The 19,450-nt window shown below is 35.2% G+C and overlaps 1 protein-coding gene across 1 annotated transcript in view; it reads right to left on the bottom strand.

Annotated features, from left to right (window-relative positions):
* ptprn2 (protein tyrosine phosphatase receptor type N2) overlaps nt 1-19,450 on the bottom strand; it is a 271,230-nt gene that overhangs the window by 166,457 nt on the left and 85,323 nt on the right. The window contains 6 exon segments of the mRNA NM_001128667.2: nt 4,400-4,486; nt 11,596-12,014; nt 12,096-12,136; nt 12,264-12,500; nt 14,433-14,817; nt 17,287-17,407. Of these exon segments, the coding sequence (NP_001122139.2) occupies nt 4,400-4,486; nt 11,596-12,014; nt 12,096-12,136; nt 12,264-12,500; nt 14,433-14,817; nt 17,287-17,407 (1,290 nt within the window).

The raw sequence follows: 19,450 nt of genomic DNA, 5'->3' as shown, positions 1-19,450 counted from the left end.
TAGCTTCCCTCTATGCTTTTGACATAAATTGACAAGTTTTTCCAGCATGAAATGAATCCTCATGGGGAAACCTGAAGTTCCTGGAGTTGTCTAAAATGTTTAGTCGATCAAAAAACAGGTCAAAAACAGGGAAAAGTCAAAGAAATCACTTGTCTAAAACAGCTCACAGACTCAGTATTGGATTTGAATCTCTTTTCCAGCATTTGAATTGGTGATCCAGAAATGTTGTGCAAATGCATGATGGCATTTTGTACAAATGGCATTTGTGATGGAGCCAAACAGCTGTCTGGGTGAGATCCCAGCAGCGCTCCTCATTCATTTATCTATTCTAACAGAGAATCCTGTGAAGTATAATATTTCATGCTGAATTATTCCTTCAAAGGGAATGGAAATCATTTTTAAAAATGCTAAATATATTCAAAAGTGACATAGTTAAAGCAAACTGTCACCGACAGAGGAAAAGGAGGATCTGTGAACTGCCACTATGACATCAGCACAGACCCGTAAATGAGCGACTCTTCGTTTTAACATATCTGTTTATTTGTTGAGGTAAATTGGATGGTTAATTATCCTGCAGTTGTCCGATCCAAGCATATTACTTATTCAGATGTATTTATTTGGGATTAATCTGCTCCCACTGCCGACAAGGGTGAGGGTCACAAATAAAGATGTAAAAAAAAAAACACAGCAGAAAAAGAGAAGGGGTAGAAAATACAAGAGAGAAAGGAAGAGAGGTGGAAGACTGGAGGAATGGATCTGTCACCAGAGCAAAATCCCATTCACACGTCAGCAGGTGGCAAGAGCAAGTCAAAAGTAACCTCTCATCCTCGGCAGAATTAACACACACTCTCACACACAGATATCTACTGGAAAATAATGGTGCTGCTAGTTCCTCGGGTGTCATTTTATTCTGGTTATAATTTAAATTATTGCAAACCATGGCACAATGTTATATTATCATAAGGCATTTTAATATAATATCCATAGAAGGTTTAACAGCACAGATATAGTCCATTTTTTAAGTAAACATGTTAAGAAACATGTTAAGAATCCCAATTGTAAACACTGATTTTATTTTAAGTTTAATCATTATAATAATGTTGCATGTTTATTATGTTCCAGTATATGATAACATTTCTTATTATTGAAATTAGTTGTGCTGCATGATATTTAAACACTGATAATAATGAACACCATCATTAATGATTGAGCACCAATGAAAACTGATCATAACAGAGCAGTAGGTTTGCATATTTGAATGAGGAGCATGGTCACTAGAGACTAGAGAAATGAAGTAAAAAAAAATGACTATAATATTTTTGATATAAATGGCTAATTCAAAAATAAATGGCTTTTGAATGCTGTATTCATGTAAAATGTACATGTTTCATAAATGCAAAAAAGCATAACCACCCCCTAACAAACACACACCATGGGCACCACTTGTAATTACTTTTAGTACATTAATTTCTCCCATCTTTTAAATTTCTCTCAACACCTGCGCACACATCTCTTCAGCTTCTTTGCCAAAAGTATTAAGACATTTCTTGCTAGAAATGGTGTCTGTTAAAGCTAAATAAACACAATTGCCTGGACTCCCGGTTATAACACCATCAGCGCTGATAACTTATCAGTAAAATGCCACCAACGTCCAGCACACAGAGGGAGGGAAGCCATAACATAACGAAACTGCTTCTGTTGGGCTCTTTCTGCACTGTGGGGGAGAGTGTGGGATGGAGATGATAGGTAGACTGTGTGTGTGTGTGTGTGTGTGGGCTGTAGAATAATACATAAGCAAGTGCGAGAATGGAAGACGAGGTAGAATTATTGTAAATGAGTGCTTGTGTGTTTTAGTGTTTCGATGTTTATAAAAGAACAAGACTGTCTGATTGTGTGTTTGTGTTTTTCTGAGCCCCCTACTGTCTGTTCTCAGTACAGCCCTTACGTCATGTCTGGAGTTCAGAGAGGTGCTACACTCACTCTTTATGTAACCGCAACACGGTGTCAGGACCGGGTTCGAGTGTACGAGTGTTGGCGTGAGCTGAATTTTCGCAATCTTTAACTGCATATATTATCCATGCAGCCTGGTTGTACGCAGCATTTCTTTTTCTTTCTTTCTTTTTCGCGGTCTCTAGTCCAAAATAATGCAGACATTATGACATAATGTTTTATATAACAGTGCGCAGCATCCGGCGCATCGCCTTTCCATTATTTCTGAGAAAAGATGAAAAGCATGAGATGACAAAAGATACATTAGCAGGTACCTGTGTAAATAGATATTCTCTATTCAGGAGAGGAAATTAATCAGACACACAGACGCACTCACCTGGACAGCACCAATGTTATACCCTCAGGCAATGTGAAAGAAAATAGAATATATAAAAAATGTAATAGTTTGATATAAACTGAAAAACTTGGGGAGCATATGATTTTTGGTGACACCAAATAAGTTAATAAATAAAATATAACAAAAAAAATAAATAAATAATCACCATTAATAAGTTGGGATATTTGTATGAATATAAGTAGCACATTGTGTAATCATAAAGCAAATTATCGCTTTAATCTCCACAACCATTTTCAAATAGTTCAGCAATATTGTAAATTATCATTTCAATATAAAATAATATTATATATTAAAAATGCAATTTATTCCTATGATGACTGAGTTGACATTCTGAATCATTCAGGAATCTTGTTAAAATGCTGATTTGGTGCTCATGAAATATTCATTATATTCCTACTACAGATAAAACATACATACTGTACATACATACTGTACAGAGCTCAACATAACTGAGTGCACCCCATTTTGAAACTAAACTTTTTTTTTAATTTCTCAGTGAATATAGGCAATGTTTTTTGGTGCATTTAAACAAGACAGATTTATTAAACAGATGTATTTATAAAAATAATATTTTAGTCAACAAACATCTTTAAAATGGAAAGATAATGCAATTAAATATAACCAAAATATTGTAAAAAATCAATAATAATTACAACCTGCTTTTAGCCGGTTTGGTATGCTGTCCCAGAAGAGAACCCTGAGTTTGGAGATAATTGAGCCTAGGGCTTCCACCTGTTCAATAAGCATATAAGGGGGTCCGAGATTGGGTAGATCTCGAGAGCTCCCCCTGGTAAAAGGAGGAAAAAGTAAAAGTTAGGAAGAGGGATTCTTCCAAAATGAAGATAAAGTAGTAGGAGGAAATCAGTCTGTTTTTTTAGGCTTGTATCAATCTGGCTGGATTTTTGCTGATTACAGATAAGAGACCAGCCGCAATCAATCATATCATGCGGTCCTCTCGAAATTAGTTTGTAAAAACTTTGGAAAAATCCCCCTTCCACCCAATCTCCTCCTTGTTTTTTTTTTTTTCAAGAACAATACATTCAAAAGACCAGGGTTTATTTTAAAGCAGACTTTTTTACTTGAATGTAAATGTCACTTTTGATTGATTTAATACATTCTTGCTGAATATATATATATATATATATATTTTTATTTATCTTAATTTTAAAAATGTTACTGAACCATTCATTGACAGTTTAATAATAATCAACAAAAATACTTTTGTCTGTATATCCATTTTGTGGAAAGAAGCAAACTGAATCTGAATAATATTGAATTTGTTATTCACATTTGTAAAAACCAAATATAAATAAAGTTTAGAGTTAAGGTTAGAATGATTTGGGTGATAAAGTGTTTAATTCGCTTTACATGAAAGAAAGTAAATCAAATAAACATAAATTGAGTGTGTGTGTGTGTGTGTGTGTGTGTGTGTGTGTGTGTGTGTGTGTGTGTGTGTGTGTGTGTGTGTGTGTGTGTGTGTGTGTGTGTTTGTGCGTGCGTGCGTGCCTGTATGGGGCAGATATATTAATTGCATTTATATTTGTATTTAATTTATCCTCAGAAACAAATCCAAGTTTTTTCTCTGTGTAAGTGAAACATGGCCTGGATATGCATCTCTGTGAATACTAAAGTGCCAGAAAGCATTTGTTGCATTCCAAACAATTAAGCAGAAAGCTGCCTTTAAACCATGCACTCGGAGAACATCGGTTATCATCAGAAATGTGCTGTAATTGAACTGAAGTTTACCACTGCAGTCAGGTCACAATAAAACACACCTACACATTCACTCTCTCTGAACCGTTTATATAAAGCTTCAACTTATATGCACAGAATTCAAAACACACTCATAATTACTGTGCTGTCACTTGAAAATAAGTACTTAGTCCAAACTATACTGCGAAATGGAAATGGAATACTGGAAAAACAAAACAAAACCACAGGTTGAGTGTTCCATTAGTGCCATTAGTGTGTCCACCAGCATGAGACCGTCTTCGATGAATGTGTGTGTGTGTGTGTGTGTGTGCGTGTGTGTGTGTGTGTGTGTGTACTTACGAGAGCTGTAGGAAATCTGTTACATGAAGCCTGACTCGCTCAGCTAAGATCTCCATGAGGTTCAGCCCCTGATCAGTGGACAGCGAACTATAATAAAAAAAAAAATAAGGGAAATAAATAATCATAAGCTAGATTTATACAACTTCACAACGTTGAAAAGAACATACTGCAAAATTACAATTTTGTAAGCAGTTACCCAGGTGTTACAAAAACATCATGTGTAGTTTTAACATTGCATTGCTACTGTCAGTGATTGCCTACGAGTGCTGGGATTTAATAATAGATTTTATTGTGGTAATGAATATGCACAATGTTTTCATCATGGTCCCTGATAAAACACTTCATCTTTTTGTCTCAGAATAAAGGTGACATCATCAGGTAATTTGTGCAGTTTTTAATGTCAGTATTGACATTTTTTTTTTTGTGTGAAAGTAAAAGAAAAAAAGAGAAAAAGAAAACCGTTAAACTTGTTATTAACAGTACAACACTGATGTTTATCCATATTTTTAGCCTCTAATGGTAATTTGTCAAGCATCATGATGATACTGTACACTGTGATAAAATATTCAGCGATATTAGCATGTATAGGAATTTAACTAGACCTGAAGAGCTTTATTTAGAAAGATTATATACAATAAGTTCCATGGCAGTTTCATGGGGTAAGAGCCTCATTTTCTGCACAACTGTATCTTTTTTTATCTTTTAAATGAAGACATACATACATTTATTTTCTAATGACTTTTCTATCATGAAAAAACATTATTGATCTGCACACCTCAAGAAAAAAACGAGAAAAAAAAGTTGAACGTTTATTTTTTGATTCATTGAGGGTTTGCATTTTTCCAAGAACCAACTCAAATTTTTAAATAACCACAACCTGAGCACAGAATTTTAATAATAATCTCAACTCATTGGATAAGTATGATGAAGACAATTTTACAATCCCAATAAGCCATATTGCAATATGAGTTTATTTTGATATACTGGGCAGCTATAGCATATTTTACCCATCCATTTCCCTACAGCTCAAGAAAGTACATTTCCCTTTAATCTTGTGGCTCAATTTGATGTATGCTTCATGGCTATAGTGTAATTACAAATTATGGTTTAATGTTGAGGGCTACAGCCGATGCTCTCAAAGTGAGATTGAAAAAATGTACATAATTGTTCAAGAAAAAACATGACAAATATAGTTTAAGGTTGCTCTTTCCTATGGGCTTCTTGTTATAGTGTACTGTAACTATACATCATATATTAAAATAGAACATACATTAAAACAACACACATTAAAATAATAATAACAAAAAAACTAAAGAAAAGAAAAGAAAAAGAAAAGAAAAGAAAAGAAAAGAAAAGAAAAGAAAAGAAAAAATTTCTGCCATATTTGTTACGGGTTACATATAGGTAAGCCTGGTCCCATTACTTGCACTAAGCTTGGGCCCAAAACTCCTGTTAGACTGTTCATTCAGAACAAACAGCGTAGAAACAGTCAGTAGCCTTAAATGTTTTCTTAAGAAAATTAACATGCCGTGCAGACACCATAGACTAGCTATAAAAGAAACCTTTGGAGGGGCAGGTGCACTAAGTACACAAAAGGGGAAATGGAACAATGATTTCAACAGATGCTCAAAACATAAGTACAGCAGGGACAAATTCCTTGCTGATTCCTTGATATTAATGCTTCCAAACTAATGCAATATCAAATGCTATGACCCAGTTTTGAAAAAGAAAATGACAATATTAAAAGTGCAAAACTCTAAAAGTTAAAGAATATTGTTAAATATAGGATTAGAAATTGAACATTCCCATACCTTTATATTACTATTAATTTATTAATTAAATTAATAATATGAAATTTCCTTTCTCTCTTTATGATGCATCTTTGTTTTGAAGAATGCACACACAAAATGCCATACCTTAAATACCTGGCTTTACTATTGTAAACACTACTTTTCATATTGTCATAATTTATACTTGAAGTGAAACTTAAATCCTTTTTCCGAAATCATTATTTTTTATCTCGTTCATCTGATTACATTCAGCAATAGAACTGAATGAAAATAACTGTGCATAAGCTCCTTTATCAAACAAAATTATTTTAGAAATGTCATAAAATAATGTAATAGTAATAGTAATGCCTATTATGCAAAGACTTAAAATGTAATGTTAAAATGTTAAAATGTACTGATGTTATGTTTAAATACTAAATTAAACATCTAATGCTTAAGTAAAGGCTAAATTTAAAGGACATCCATGCAAAAATAACTTTTGAAAGCTGTTTAGACAAATCTGCGTGTAGGTATAATGTGACTACTGTCATATTAGAGTAATATAAACACAGCAAGTCTCTCTTTTTTTTTACAATTTCCTGATGTTATTCAAATACCTGTGAATCTGATCCTTGTGCGGTTTTCCCCGCCCACCAATTTGACAGACAGCAAATATGTCTTCAGCATCTTACATTGAGTAAAAGGAGTAAAACAGGAGACAGTCTTTGTTGCACTTTGGTTTGGTCCCTAGCATGTGGCGGTTTGATACAGTGAATAATTTTGCAGGGCAAATACTTCCGTTGATTAAAAGCTTTGAAGAGCTTAATTTCTCTCATCTCTTGTTACCTTTCACAGCAATACAAACAGCATATGCACATGCTTTCTTCGTGTAGTTTTTTGTAAAACAGTAACAACAACAAGTAAACAAGGACACTGAGACACTGAGTTCCGCTGAGAAAAGCACTTAATGTTAATCGCGGCATGGACAACTGCGACTGAACAAATCGTGGAGTAAGTGTGATTCGTGAGGGTATGTCCTGTATGATGTCATTGTCAGGTGAAAGGTTATGATGTGGGTCTTTTTATTTACGGGTAAATTATAACGAAGTAATTCAACTAATAATTAGATTTGACAGCCTCCAGGGCATTTATTGCAAGTAAATACAAATCACGGTGCAAATGGCATGCCGTCAAGAACCCTCTGTCCCCTCCCTGCACTGACAGGCATTCTATATGTTAAAATACTTATTTAATATTAAATAACATTAACTTTCTAAATGGTTAGTGTAAGGATAAGTGTTAGCTGCATGTGTGTATGCATAATCTATTGTTATTGCTATAGGAAGTCTAACTATTTGCACTAATATGTACAAATTTTTGCATAAGTATTGAATATAAAATAATCATTTGCTGTCTGTAAGCAATAAACGAGAACATTTTAAAACAGTATGAAGCGAGGAGCTAGATAGATACAAAACTGAACACAGTGCATATGAAAGAATACAGAAAGCGGAGAGTGCATAAAAACACATAGGGAATAGGACACAGGTGGCTTGTACGCTTTGATAAATCACCTGTATTTTCCAGCAATGAGGCAAACAATAAGGTGTAAATGGAATCCCTGTGAAGTGTGATGTCTTTATGATATGACCACGCCAGCCCGAGTAAAAACACACACACTCACACACATATCAGGACACGTGCAAATACACACAAAGCAGCTCACACACAAACCTAAAGAACAATATGCATCCAAATGGAAGCGTATTCACATGCATGAGAAAGAAAGTGAGAATTAGAAGACGCCAGAGTGCAACTGTATTCCTGGTGCCTTTTCACGCCTACCACTCCCTTCCAATATACACTTACACACTATTAAATCTCCTTCAGGAGAATATGCCTTTCAGGTACTCCAAGTTAAATGGGCCTGCAGTAAGTGAGCCAAAAATCCAGAGTGTCTGTGAGATGAATCAAGTTATTGGAGATGCAGTGCTGGTGTAGACCATCATCTTTCTTGTTGAGAGATGTACACCAACACCCCCCCCCCCCCCACACACACACACACACACACAAACACACACAAACTAATAGCTAAATACTGTACACAGAGAGGATGGTGAGCCAACCCGAATAGATTGCAGAACATGAAATGAAAAAAAAAAAAAAAAAAACTGAGAATGGTCACTGAACTGTGACAGAGAGTGAAATGCTTAATTATGCACTAAAATTACAAATGGTATTTTAGGCAATACCACAAAAAACACATAAATGCCAGATGATTCTTAATTATTAACTTGTATTATACAAATCTACAAACTATAGTTACAACTGATATCATAATTTAGATTATTTATCTTAGATCAAATTGTTTTTAGGCAATCATTGAAAAATGCAATATTTGAAAAAATAAAATAGCTTACCTATACATTGCTGCACAACCCCTTTTTATAGGATAATGGTATATATGCTTACGGGCTTAATCACATTGCTTTCATCTAATTATTGAATGAAGTAAAGTCTAAATGCACTATGCTTAAATCTCAAGATAGAGATGCTGATGCTCATCTTTTTATAGTTTTACTATAATCCTGCACTAACTATGATTACTACTATAATAAAATATAAAATAAAATATATTTTCTTACACTACCCATCAAAAGTTTGTGAAGAAAATTATTCTGTTCATCAAGACGGCATTTATTTAATGTTAAAAAATTGTTAAATACTTATTTATTAAATATTTATTTATTGCTTATTTTATGTAGTTTCAAATGGAGTAAATTATTACTCCAGTCATTATTGTGTTTTTACTATTACAATTAATAATAATAAAATTAATAATAATAATAATAATAATAATAATAATAATAATAATAATAATATTAGAGTGATTTCTGAAGGATCGTGTGACAGAAGACTGGGGTAATGAAGCTGAAAATTCATCTTTAAAATCACTAGAATAAATTACTAAATTAAATGATAAACTACCTTTGAACATTTACTTTATAGTGCAATGACATTTCACAATTTTACCATTTGTATTGTACTTTGGATTAAATAATTGCAGCCTTGGTTAGCAGGAAAAGCTTATTTTAAAACATTTTAAAATCCTACTGACCCAAACTTTTGACTAGTAGTGTAAAAAATTTTGTAAATAATTGTTCAAGCTCACGTTTATTTTTAGAACCAACCTAAGTGCTGCACGAAATTTTAAAACATATAGATAAACAGACCAACAACTAGTTTGCAACAAAAAAAAAGATAAGATTACATATTAGAAGATCAAAACAGATGCATTTTGAGAGATGATTTAAACAAATAAAGTGTAACCCATTCTAATGTGGTCTGGGAGATTATCCAATAAAGTGGGGCCAGCCACTTCAAAAGCTCTCCTGCCTCTCGTCTTCAGGCAGATTCCATAAATCTGAAGGAGGAGTTTATTTCGAGAATAGTCCTGGGATAGGAGTATAAAGGTAAAGAGGGTTGTAAACTAAACTGGTGCTAGATTATTTAGAGATTTTTATTCAATTATATAGAGAAAGGGCAACCAGTGTAAGATGGACATTTTTTTACACCCCTTCAGGAATCTGGCTGCTGCACTTTGAACTATTTGTAAGTGAGAAATTTGGGTCTTCGAAATACTGTAAGAATGGGATTTAATAAAGGCATGGATGGCAAACTCTACAGAAGCTTTAGAAAGAAAGAATTTTGTTTTTATAGGAAAAAAAAACTGTAAATAACAGTAAGAGTTGTTTTTATATAATACATTACTGAGCTGTTTAGCTGCCAGCATATAAATTGGATTGACTTTAATCATTTGGATGCATCCAAAAGTAAACCTAGCACTTCCAAAATACAAGAAGCAAACTAGAACAAGAAGCACAGAAAACTTTATTTGGATACCCTTAATAAATATTTAAAGAGCCCATATTATGGGTTTTTGAAAATTCCCCTCCATGTAGTGTGTAACACAGCTCTAAGTGAAGTGAAGTATCCAGCTAAGGCTTAAATCTGTAAGAATACAGTGTTTAAAACGGTTGATTCATCTATAAAAGAGTCGACTCATAGTGCTTCAAACGAGTCGCCTTGATACCGATTCATTAGGTGTTTCGCCATGACGTACGAACGAAACCAAGTTATTCACGTGCACGCGCAAACCCGGGAGATTTCAAACCTGAGGCCCCGCCCTCTGACGCAGAAACCCAGAGACACACACACACACACACACACACAAACATGCCGGTGAATTGAAGTCACACTGCAGATGGATATATTGAGTCTCTACCCAAAGATAAAACCTCAGCATTATAGCCAAGCAGTTGGAAACTACTGAAAACTTCTGGAAACTACATGCTACAAAGAATACTTCATCAGCGTTTGTTAAAGGAAGGATCAGTAAAGAGTAACTTACTGATGGACGTCAGGATGGATTTTTCTTCCTCCATTTCTCAAGTGTAAGTACGTGCGATTAAAGTTGCCTCGTTGACTCTAGCTTGCAAATGTATTTAGTTGTGATTTGTTACTTGTAACCGAGTGTACTGTCTCAGGTTAACTGGCTATATTCTCTTATCGCGTGCAAAGTCACGTTAAAAACGCGATGCGTGCTGCTTTGTTAACGGAGCTCCGTGGACGAGGAGTAGTGTGTGTGTCTGTGTGTGCGTGTGCGCGCGCTGTCGTCAGGAGGTGTGTGTGTTTGTGTGCGCGCGCGCGTTGTCGTCCGGAGCAGTGCGCGCGTGTGTGTGTGTGTGTGTGTGTGTGTGTGTGTGCAATATGCGTGCGTGTGTCTGTGAAAAGAGCTGAGTGAGAAGCTAGGAGATCTCCTCAACTGTTTTTGAGTTTTTGCTCAATAAAATAGTTAGTTGTCTGTATTTTCAAGTCCATAGTCTGTATTTACATTGACCCACTGGCAGCTAAAATCCACGCCTACACTATCGAGCGTGTATGAACTGTGATTACTTTTATATTGCTGATTAGCTGTTTGGCATTTCACTCTCTGACTGAAGGCAGTCGACCAATCCCAACAGACTCATCGGTCCAATCAGCGCAGATTAGCTTCGCGCTAAGGAGGGGTTTGGGAACAAATGAATCACTGGACGATTCATACAGGAGTCGCTGGGATAATTAGGTAAAAATAAATGCAGATTATAAGACCACGAAAGTGTTTTTTGACCTTGCATGCATATTAAACTGTTGTTGGAGACCCTTACAACCAAGATATGACCCTATTTCATGTATAATATGGGCTCTTTAAATACACAACTTTTATTTTATGGTTTATCTATACGATGAAACAAATGCAGCCCTTGTGTGCAAAAGAGAATTCTTTTAAAATCATTAAAAAGCATTCGGTAGATCCATTTGTACAACATAAGTGCAAACATTTTGTTGCTAATGACATGTGATCTGAATATTTTTCTTTATACTTACTCTTCAGTAATAATATAGCCAAAGTCTCCGTCGTGTGGACTTGAATACGTTGCAATGTTCACTTCCACACGAACACCCTTCTTCTCCACCTCTTCTTTGTCCATGGATTGTTTTTGAGGCTCTTTATCTGTTTGAGCCTCTGCTTTGACTTGTGGAGAGCCTTCAGAGCTGTGCATCCACTGTTCAACCTCAGCATCTACTGGCTCAACATCCAAAGTGTCAGGTTCCATTTTCTTCTTCATCAGGTCTACTTCTCTTTGCGTTGTCCGGCTTTGGACATTCTCCAAACTGGCTCTCAGTGGACTTCCAGCATTTGGCTGGTTGATGTACCCCAGAAAAGACTCTTGGGGAGGATGAGCAGATTCAGTGCCAGAGTTACGATCCAGGAACTCCAGCAGCTGGCTGATAAAACCTTTGTCCTGGAAATAAAAAATGATACTGGGAATTCTATTGAATTCATGAGTGAGAGTTTCACGGGCCTATGCATTTCAACACATTACCTTGTCTTCAGATTTATGGGCAGTTTCTTCTGTTTGAGTTACTGCAAACAGAATTTAAACATATGGTAAATATCATGGCTATTGCTGATCACATTCTATATAAGGGTCATAACTGGGGTATTATATATAACCAGGAACTAATCAAATAGTTTTTTAATTGGTTGATACCTTTATGAGTTGGGCCATCTTCTGCTTTCTCCATCTGATGTAATTCCTGACTGGGTTCCCTCTTTACCTCTATTTCACCCTGTGTGGCGTCTCTGCCTTTGACCTTTTCTTCTCCATCTACCACCCGCAGGGCCTGTGTGATTACTTTGGAGAGTTTGTCCAGGTCCTTTGGGGTCAAAGTGTCCACGTTGACGCTCTGACGTCCTAGCTGGTTAACCACTCCATCAATGAACTTCTCTGAGAGAAACATACACATAAACAAACAAACAAACAAACAAAAATGTTAAGCATATCGCAAGTGTATAAGAACTACCCGGGATATACCCTAATCAAAATTGCACGGTTTCATTGAAAAAGTATAAGCAAACCCCATTGACCTGGCAATTATACACCATGTTTAGGCTACGTATAACATATGGCACTGTATTAGGTGTCAGATTCAATCTGAAGGCATTTTCAGAATTATAGATGTTTACTTTGTTCCCAAAATGGACATTATTTGTTACAATGACACATTTTCTTTTTGATTGGTTTGAATTGACAAGGCAATTTTCAAAGAACTACAATATATGTTTAGGTATATCACATGTTAGTATTGCTGTGTTCTCATTGGTCTGATTGCATTTGTTTGCATTCCTCTGTCATCCATAAAACAGGATTATTACGCTCAGGCTTATTGTGGTTTAATCTGTAGCTGTTGTGGCACAGATTAATATACTGTATGAAGCTGTCATTACCGCTCTAATATATATATTTTATATTACAGTTAGAGCATGAATCAAGGCTTTGTCGACACAGCATTTTTGCAATGCAGAAAAGAGCAATTGCACAACTTTTAAGACTGGCTTGAATTGCTTTCTAATCTCAACTGGATACAGTACAAAAAATAAACAAAACTAATGAAAAAAATGCATGCAAGGTTCTATTTTATAAAGGTACTATTGTGTTCAGCAAATATCAACTACACTAATAACAAAAAATAAATAAATGTGCAACACGAAGTGTATTGATGCTTAGCACCAATTAGACTGGGGCTGGCTATGAGGGAAGCAAAGATTATATAAAAAAATCATCATAAAAAATCTACACGTTTACAAATGTAATTAACAGTCTAGCAGCTGTATGCTAGACGATTCACATACAGTAGGATCGGCTGAGACCTACTGTACTGTATATACATTAAGCTGAATTGCAGAAACATAGTCATGATAAAATAAATGCATCACAAATTTAGAAAAAGTGAATCGAGTCTCTGTGTTTATAAAAATTAAACCCAGTGAGACCATTTATAAAGAAAACAAAAAGGGGCATGAATAGATCCTTGGGGAATTCCAAGGGTCAAAACTAAATTAGTGAATGAACTCATATCAACACTGACTGAGAAAGTTCTAGCATTAAAATAGGATTTGAACTCATTTAAAGCTTAACCTTTAAAACCCAAACCGAGTCAGGAGACTGTGTTTCAGTCTCTCTCTGACTTACACCAATTCAGTTTTTTAATTTTTGGGAAATACATTATCGTGGTGATTTTAATGATTGGACTCCCCTAAAGAGACCTTTGTAAAAAGGTTTCCATGCTCACAACAAACTTTCATGTGCACATTTTTGCATTCTCATAAGAAATTTTCAGATGCATACTGTGCAAGGCACCCATAGCATAAGCACAAGGTTTTAACTTAGCTATAGATGCGATTCATTTAAGTTATTGCTACAATTAACATTTTCATAGAGTAGTAACAAGGAAAAATAATGTGTTAATGTTTTGAGGTCATTCTTCAAGATTCATTTGACAAACTAAAAGAGGATACAGTATTTCTGCAAAGGCCCCTTTAGGGGCTCTGAATGCTTTACATGTATAATTATGCAAAAACTCTGCAGCACAGCCAAAATAATTTTCAAACTTGTTTCTCCTTATTAACATAAAATAAGAAAACAAGCTGAAATATTAAACATAATATGAGAGCTGAGTTTCCTCATTCCTCCTGAATTCATCTTAGTTTTTCTCAGTGCGCATTAAAAATAAATGATTTGCCCCTAAATGCAAGTCACACTGGGTCAAAATTGCATTATTGCGACTGCATTGATTACATTAAAATGATTTTAAATTGAACACTCCTGCACATTATATCTTATAAATCCATATATATGTATCAGATTTTTATGGCTCACCATCTACTGTACTGAGGGCCTCCTTACGAGCTGGACTGCTTGCTGAAGATTTGAGCAACAATTTTTCGATTTGGGGCTTTGGAGGTTGTCTGGAAGCTCCAGGCAGTTTTTCTATTTTGGTAGCAGGAGTGCGCTGGAGGCTGAAGTAATGCAGCTTTCCCTGTGTTTGACCTTTACCAGGATCTTGTGCTCTCATGGGCCCAGCTTGATACTGCTGAAGCTCAGCAAGAGGGACTCCGCTACGATCCTGTTCAAACCCACTGAAGGATGATCGACCTGAGGGAAGCTGCGCCACAGTTGTCTGGAGATCAGGGCGGCCTTGTAGGAAGGGGATCTGTGCTGAAGGAGGCTGAATAAAAACCTTATGATTGCGCAGTCCATTTTCCTTGAACCAAAGAGAGAAAAAAATACATAGATATGCAAAAAAGCTATTCAGATTGTGAACTTGAACACAAGGCAAACATTTTTTTTAACCAAAGTAGTTCAAGTGTATTTTGGAAAGGTTTTTTTGTAGACATTTTTTGAAAAACTAATCTTTTTTTCTTAAATGCATCTCAAATCAAAACGCAAAGAGTACAACTTATGAGTTTAGCCACATTTTACCATCTCATCAGCCTCCCTCTTTTTGCTCTGCATATTGTTTAGCTGTTTTTGAGAGATTTTAAAAAACAATTATATTCTTCCCACCGCGGCAGAATAGAAGGCCAAACTGACTTTAGAACAGCAGGGTGGGCTTCGATGAACAAACCAGCACATACACGCACACACACACTGCATCCAAAAGCACTGCAGGGAACTAATGTTCAATAGTGCGGTGAACTTTTCAACTCTCACGACTGCTAACTTCAAGAGCTGTTGTTTGATGGTGATTTATTGGTACCAAGCAGGTTTTACCTAACATTACATGTCCCCAGTAGATATGTGCTTATCTGAAGTATTAAGTGCAAGTCAGAGTAGAAAAATCACAGCTAACAAAAAATATATTTATCACCTGTACTATTTACAAAGTATACATGTACCGTCTATAACCATGTGTATATGTTATAATACAATCATAACACAATAACAATGTATATATGTACCATCTAATTGTTTTCATTGCTTAGCTAAAGGAAAACCATTTCAAAAAATCAAAGAAGCAATGTAGTTCACTTATTATATTTTTATGTATTTAATTATTACTATTAAAATTATTGTTTGTAGTTATTCTTTTATCCATGAGAACAAGAGCGGCCACTTGCAGGGCAGGGCTGTAATGGAAAACCATGCCAACACAGGGAGAACATGCAATCTCCACACAGAAATGCCAACTAACCCAGCCGAGGCTCAAACTAGTGACCTTCTTGCTGTGAAGCGATCGTGCTATCCAATGCGCCACTGTGATGGCTTTGCACATTTTTTAAAATTTTTATGGAGATCCAGTTTCCTTATTTGTTTAAATCCCCATATTTACATAAATCTAAAATGAAGAAATGACAATTAAAATTCTACGTGATAATTTTGGTAGTTTAAACACTTTTCACGTAACTGTAATCTGATTACTATAATTTAAAATGTAATTTTAATGAAATAATGTAACTTATATTTTGTATTTTAAAAAACATGATCTTGTTACATGGTTTCCTCCAGGTGCTCCGATTTCCCCCACAAGTCCAAAGACATGCGGTATAGGAGAACTGAGTAAGCTAAATTGTCTGTAGTGTATGTGTGTGAATGAGTGTGCATGGATGTTTCCCAGTGATGGGTTGCGGCTGGAAGGGCATCCGTTGCGTAAAACATATGCTGGTTAAGTTGGCGGTTCATTCCGCTGTGGCGACCCCAGAATAATAAAGGGACCGAAAAGCCGAAAAGAAAATTAATGAATGATTGAAAAATACGCAATCTGTTTATTTAACAAATTATCATCTCGACTCAGAAATCCATTCCTAGAATACACTTCTCTCATGGAAGTACAAAAAATATTTACTTAAAAATCTAATAAAAAAGACACAACATTAATATCTGATCTAAAAAAGCATGAGTTAGTTCTTGATTTTTGAAAAAAAAAATTATCCAATAACTTTTGTTTTTTCAGTTTGATCAGTTTTCTTTGATGAGTAGTTATCATTGCGTATTTCGGAAGAATTTTTAAAGAGGAAATAACACAGAATTTTTATAGAATTCACTTAAAGTTTGGTCCATTTATTAAAACAAATATATTGTACAACTTGGTGAACTGGACCAGTTGCTTTGGCTACTTTTATGATAAGCTTGGCATATTTGATTTAGTTTTGAAGCTTGGATTTGAGAAATGAACATAACAGAATGCCTTTCATTAGTGTTATGTCTATAGCTTAAGTATGCAAACTCCACACAGAAATGCCAACTGACACAGCCTTGCAGCAGTACTAACCACACAGTAACTGTCACCCTATTTTCTGTGTAATCTGACAAAATATTTACTTATTACTGGTTACTTTTTAAAGCCTGTATTTTGTAATTTACAGTGAAATATGCACACTTAACCACTACGCTATTGGTGCTGACTGAAATATATATATATATATATATATATATATATATATATATATATATATATTAAGTAGTAAATTGGATGTGCAAGATATTTTATTCACTTCTAGCTTAGTTAAACAAAAAATTCAGTTTGTACTGTCATAATTTTAATACTCTACTTTTTTCTTATATACTTTTATCATATATCATGCTTTGTTGTTCATCTAGTTATTAACCCAAACCAAATAAAGGCTCACACACTGACAGATAATACATTGTTTTTATGTTATGTACTGTATGTATAAATATTTCAAGTGTAAGCATCTAGCAGAATTCATAGATGTTGCTGAAGATTATTTACCTTCCAAAACTCTCTTCGCCCTTGAGGACTCTGTTTGAAGGAGGAAACATCAGAAGGCAGGAAACCTTGAAGGAACCTTTGCAATGTCCTGCTCGCTGCTTCTTTCTGAGCCTTCAGCTTCCTGCACCCATTGGGAATGTTTAAAATACAATTCCACGTTTAGAAATAGATACACAGATTGTAGAAAAGAAAACAAGACTATTGCTTTATAATAAGGTAGTGCAGTAGCTATTAACGAACAATGCCTTTAAAGAACACTGTACAAAAGTATGATAATTTATGGCTTCTCATATTTTGCTATGGTTGTTTTGGATATTTTCCATTTATTTATATTTTTAATTGTATTGCCCATGATCTGCTTTAACCTTTGGGGTTGAAAGTTTGACAAATTAGGTGTTATTAAGTTTGTAATTGAAATTTTTTTTTAAATATACCTGTGACTTTGGACCACCAAGCCAATCTTACAGTATGTTGCAAAGATTTATTTTGGAAACACATTGTTTGGTCTTAAATTATAGATTTTACCCAATTTCTGTTAGTAATATGCATTGCTAAATAATATTTACATTTTCCTTGAAGCATCAGATTGTTTTATTTAAAAATGAAGACTTGAATTACTTGCCTAAAACTGTAGTGCAAGTAGAATAAAAGTATCTGTTGTAAATATTACTCAAAGTATGAGTAAAAAGTAGCCCTTTCGAAAGTACTCATAAGTAGTGAGTATTATGCTGTAAAAAGCTGATGCATTTACATGTAATTTGTGGATATGTGTAAACGTAATATTCTGTAGTGCATCTAGTTATTGCCCACCAGCAGGCACACAACATCATAAGACGTTAATATTAGGTTAGATGGTTGTGATGTCAGGTGACTAAAATTCAATGTCTAGCCAGCATCTAAGAAAAATGTTATTTTGATTTCCAAAAACAACATCAAATGACGTTAATATTTGGTTGATTTTAGGTTGTGTTATAAACAAGCCAACATCTTAAACTAGCATCATCTTGACGTCAAATACTGACATTTGTTCGTCAGGTATGCCAACCAAAATCCAACATCTGAGAAACGCCATAGTGGAAACGTTCACACAAGGTGAAGCTGTAACATCATTAGACGTTGATTTTTGGTTGATTTTAGGTTTGCCCTAGGACATTGACGTCAACCTGACATTGGGTACTGATGTCAACCTGATTTTTGATGTCATGTGCCTGCTGAGTGTTTAGGGTCATTTTGATCATCACATCTGTGATCTTCTCACCAGTGACATGCAAATAAACAGTCTCTGGGCCAATGCGTGTGAAGATTTTGGACATCGTCTTAGACACTTTTAATGCTTCCAACAGTTTGCTGCAATTATAAAGTAACTATGTCTTGAGGTAGTTTATTATGATGTGATTTACTCTCTATGTGTGATTTGATTGGACAGGAATCACAGGACTGATTTTTCTAATCCCCATTGACAAGAAAAAACAAAGTAGTGACTGCAGGTTGAAGGAAGGTAGTGGCTTAAAAGTACAGATACAGCACTGAAAATGTACTCAAGGGAAAGTACAAGTCCACATTTTTAAAACCACTTAGTAAATTACAATTCCTGAAAATCACTCAATTACAGTAGTTTTAGTATTTGTAGTTTGTTACTTTACACCACTGCTGGTTTGGTGTTCCAGTGTCACATTTATAAATTCATAAAGCATTGTTTAACAATTGCTTTATTTATAAAGATCATTAAACAAGTGTACACATTTTTAGACAACTACAAATTTGAGCTTAAGCATCATATAACACTTAAACATCAAAAACACTTAAATTCCGAAACTAAATCCATAACCATCCCAAGCTCATTCTGAAAACGTAGCCCTGCGGACGTTTCTGGAGACCGCAATATACGTGGCGTGGTATGACGCCGCTCCTCCTGTTCGCACTCGCCGGCTGACGGCTCACCTCCATGTGGAGGGCTTTCTCGCTGCAACCAGTTTTTCCGCTTAGCTCGCAGCGTTATGTCGGTGAAGCGAAAGCCCGGAGGAGGAGGAGCCGGAAACAGCAACGACCGGGATCGAGTCCTGGGAAGAGCGGTTCCAGAAATCAGGTAAGATGAAAAACAGAATTCAAAAAATAAAAGCGAACGAGTTCGCGACGGGGCAATTTCCGAAAACGCTGTCAAAAT

Source organism: Danio rerio, chromosome 7, assembly GCF_052040795.2.
Source record: "Danio rerio strain M-AB ecotype USA chromosome 7, GRCz13ab, whole genome shotgun sequence".
Lineage (NCBI taxonomy): Eukaryota > Metazoa > Chordata > Actinopteri > Cypriniformes > Danionidae > Danio > Danio rerio.
The sequence above is the reverse complement of the archived record's forward strand: the minus strand, read 5'-3'. Positions and strand labels throughout refer to the sequence as shown.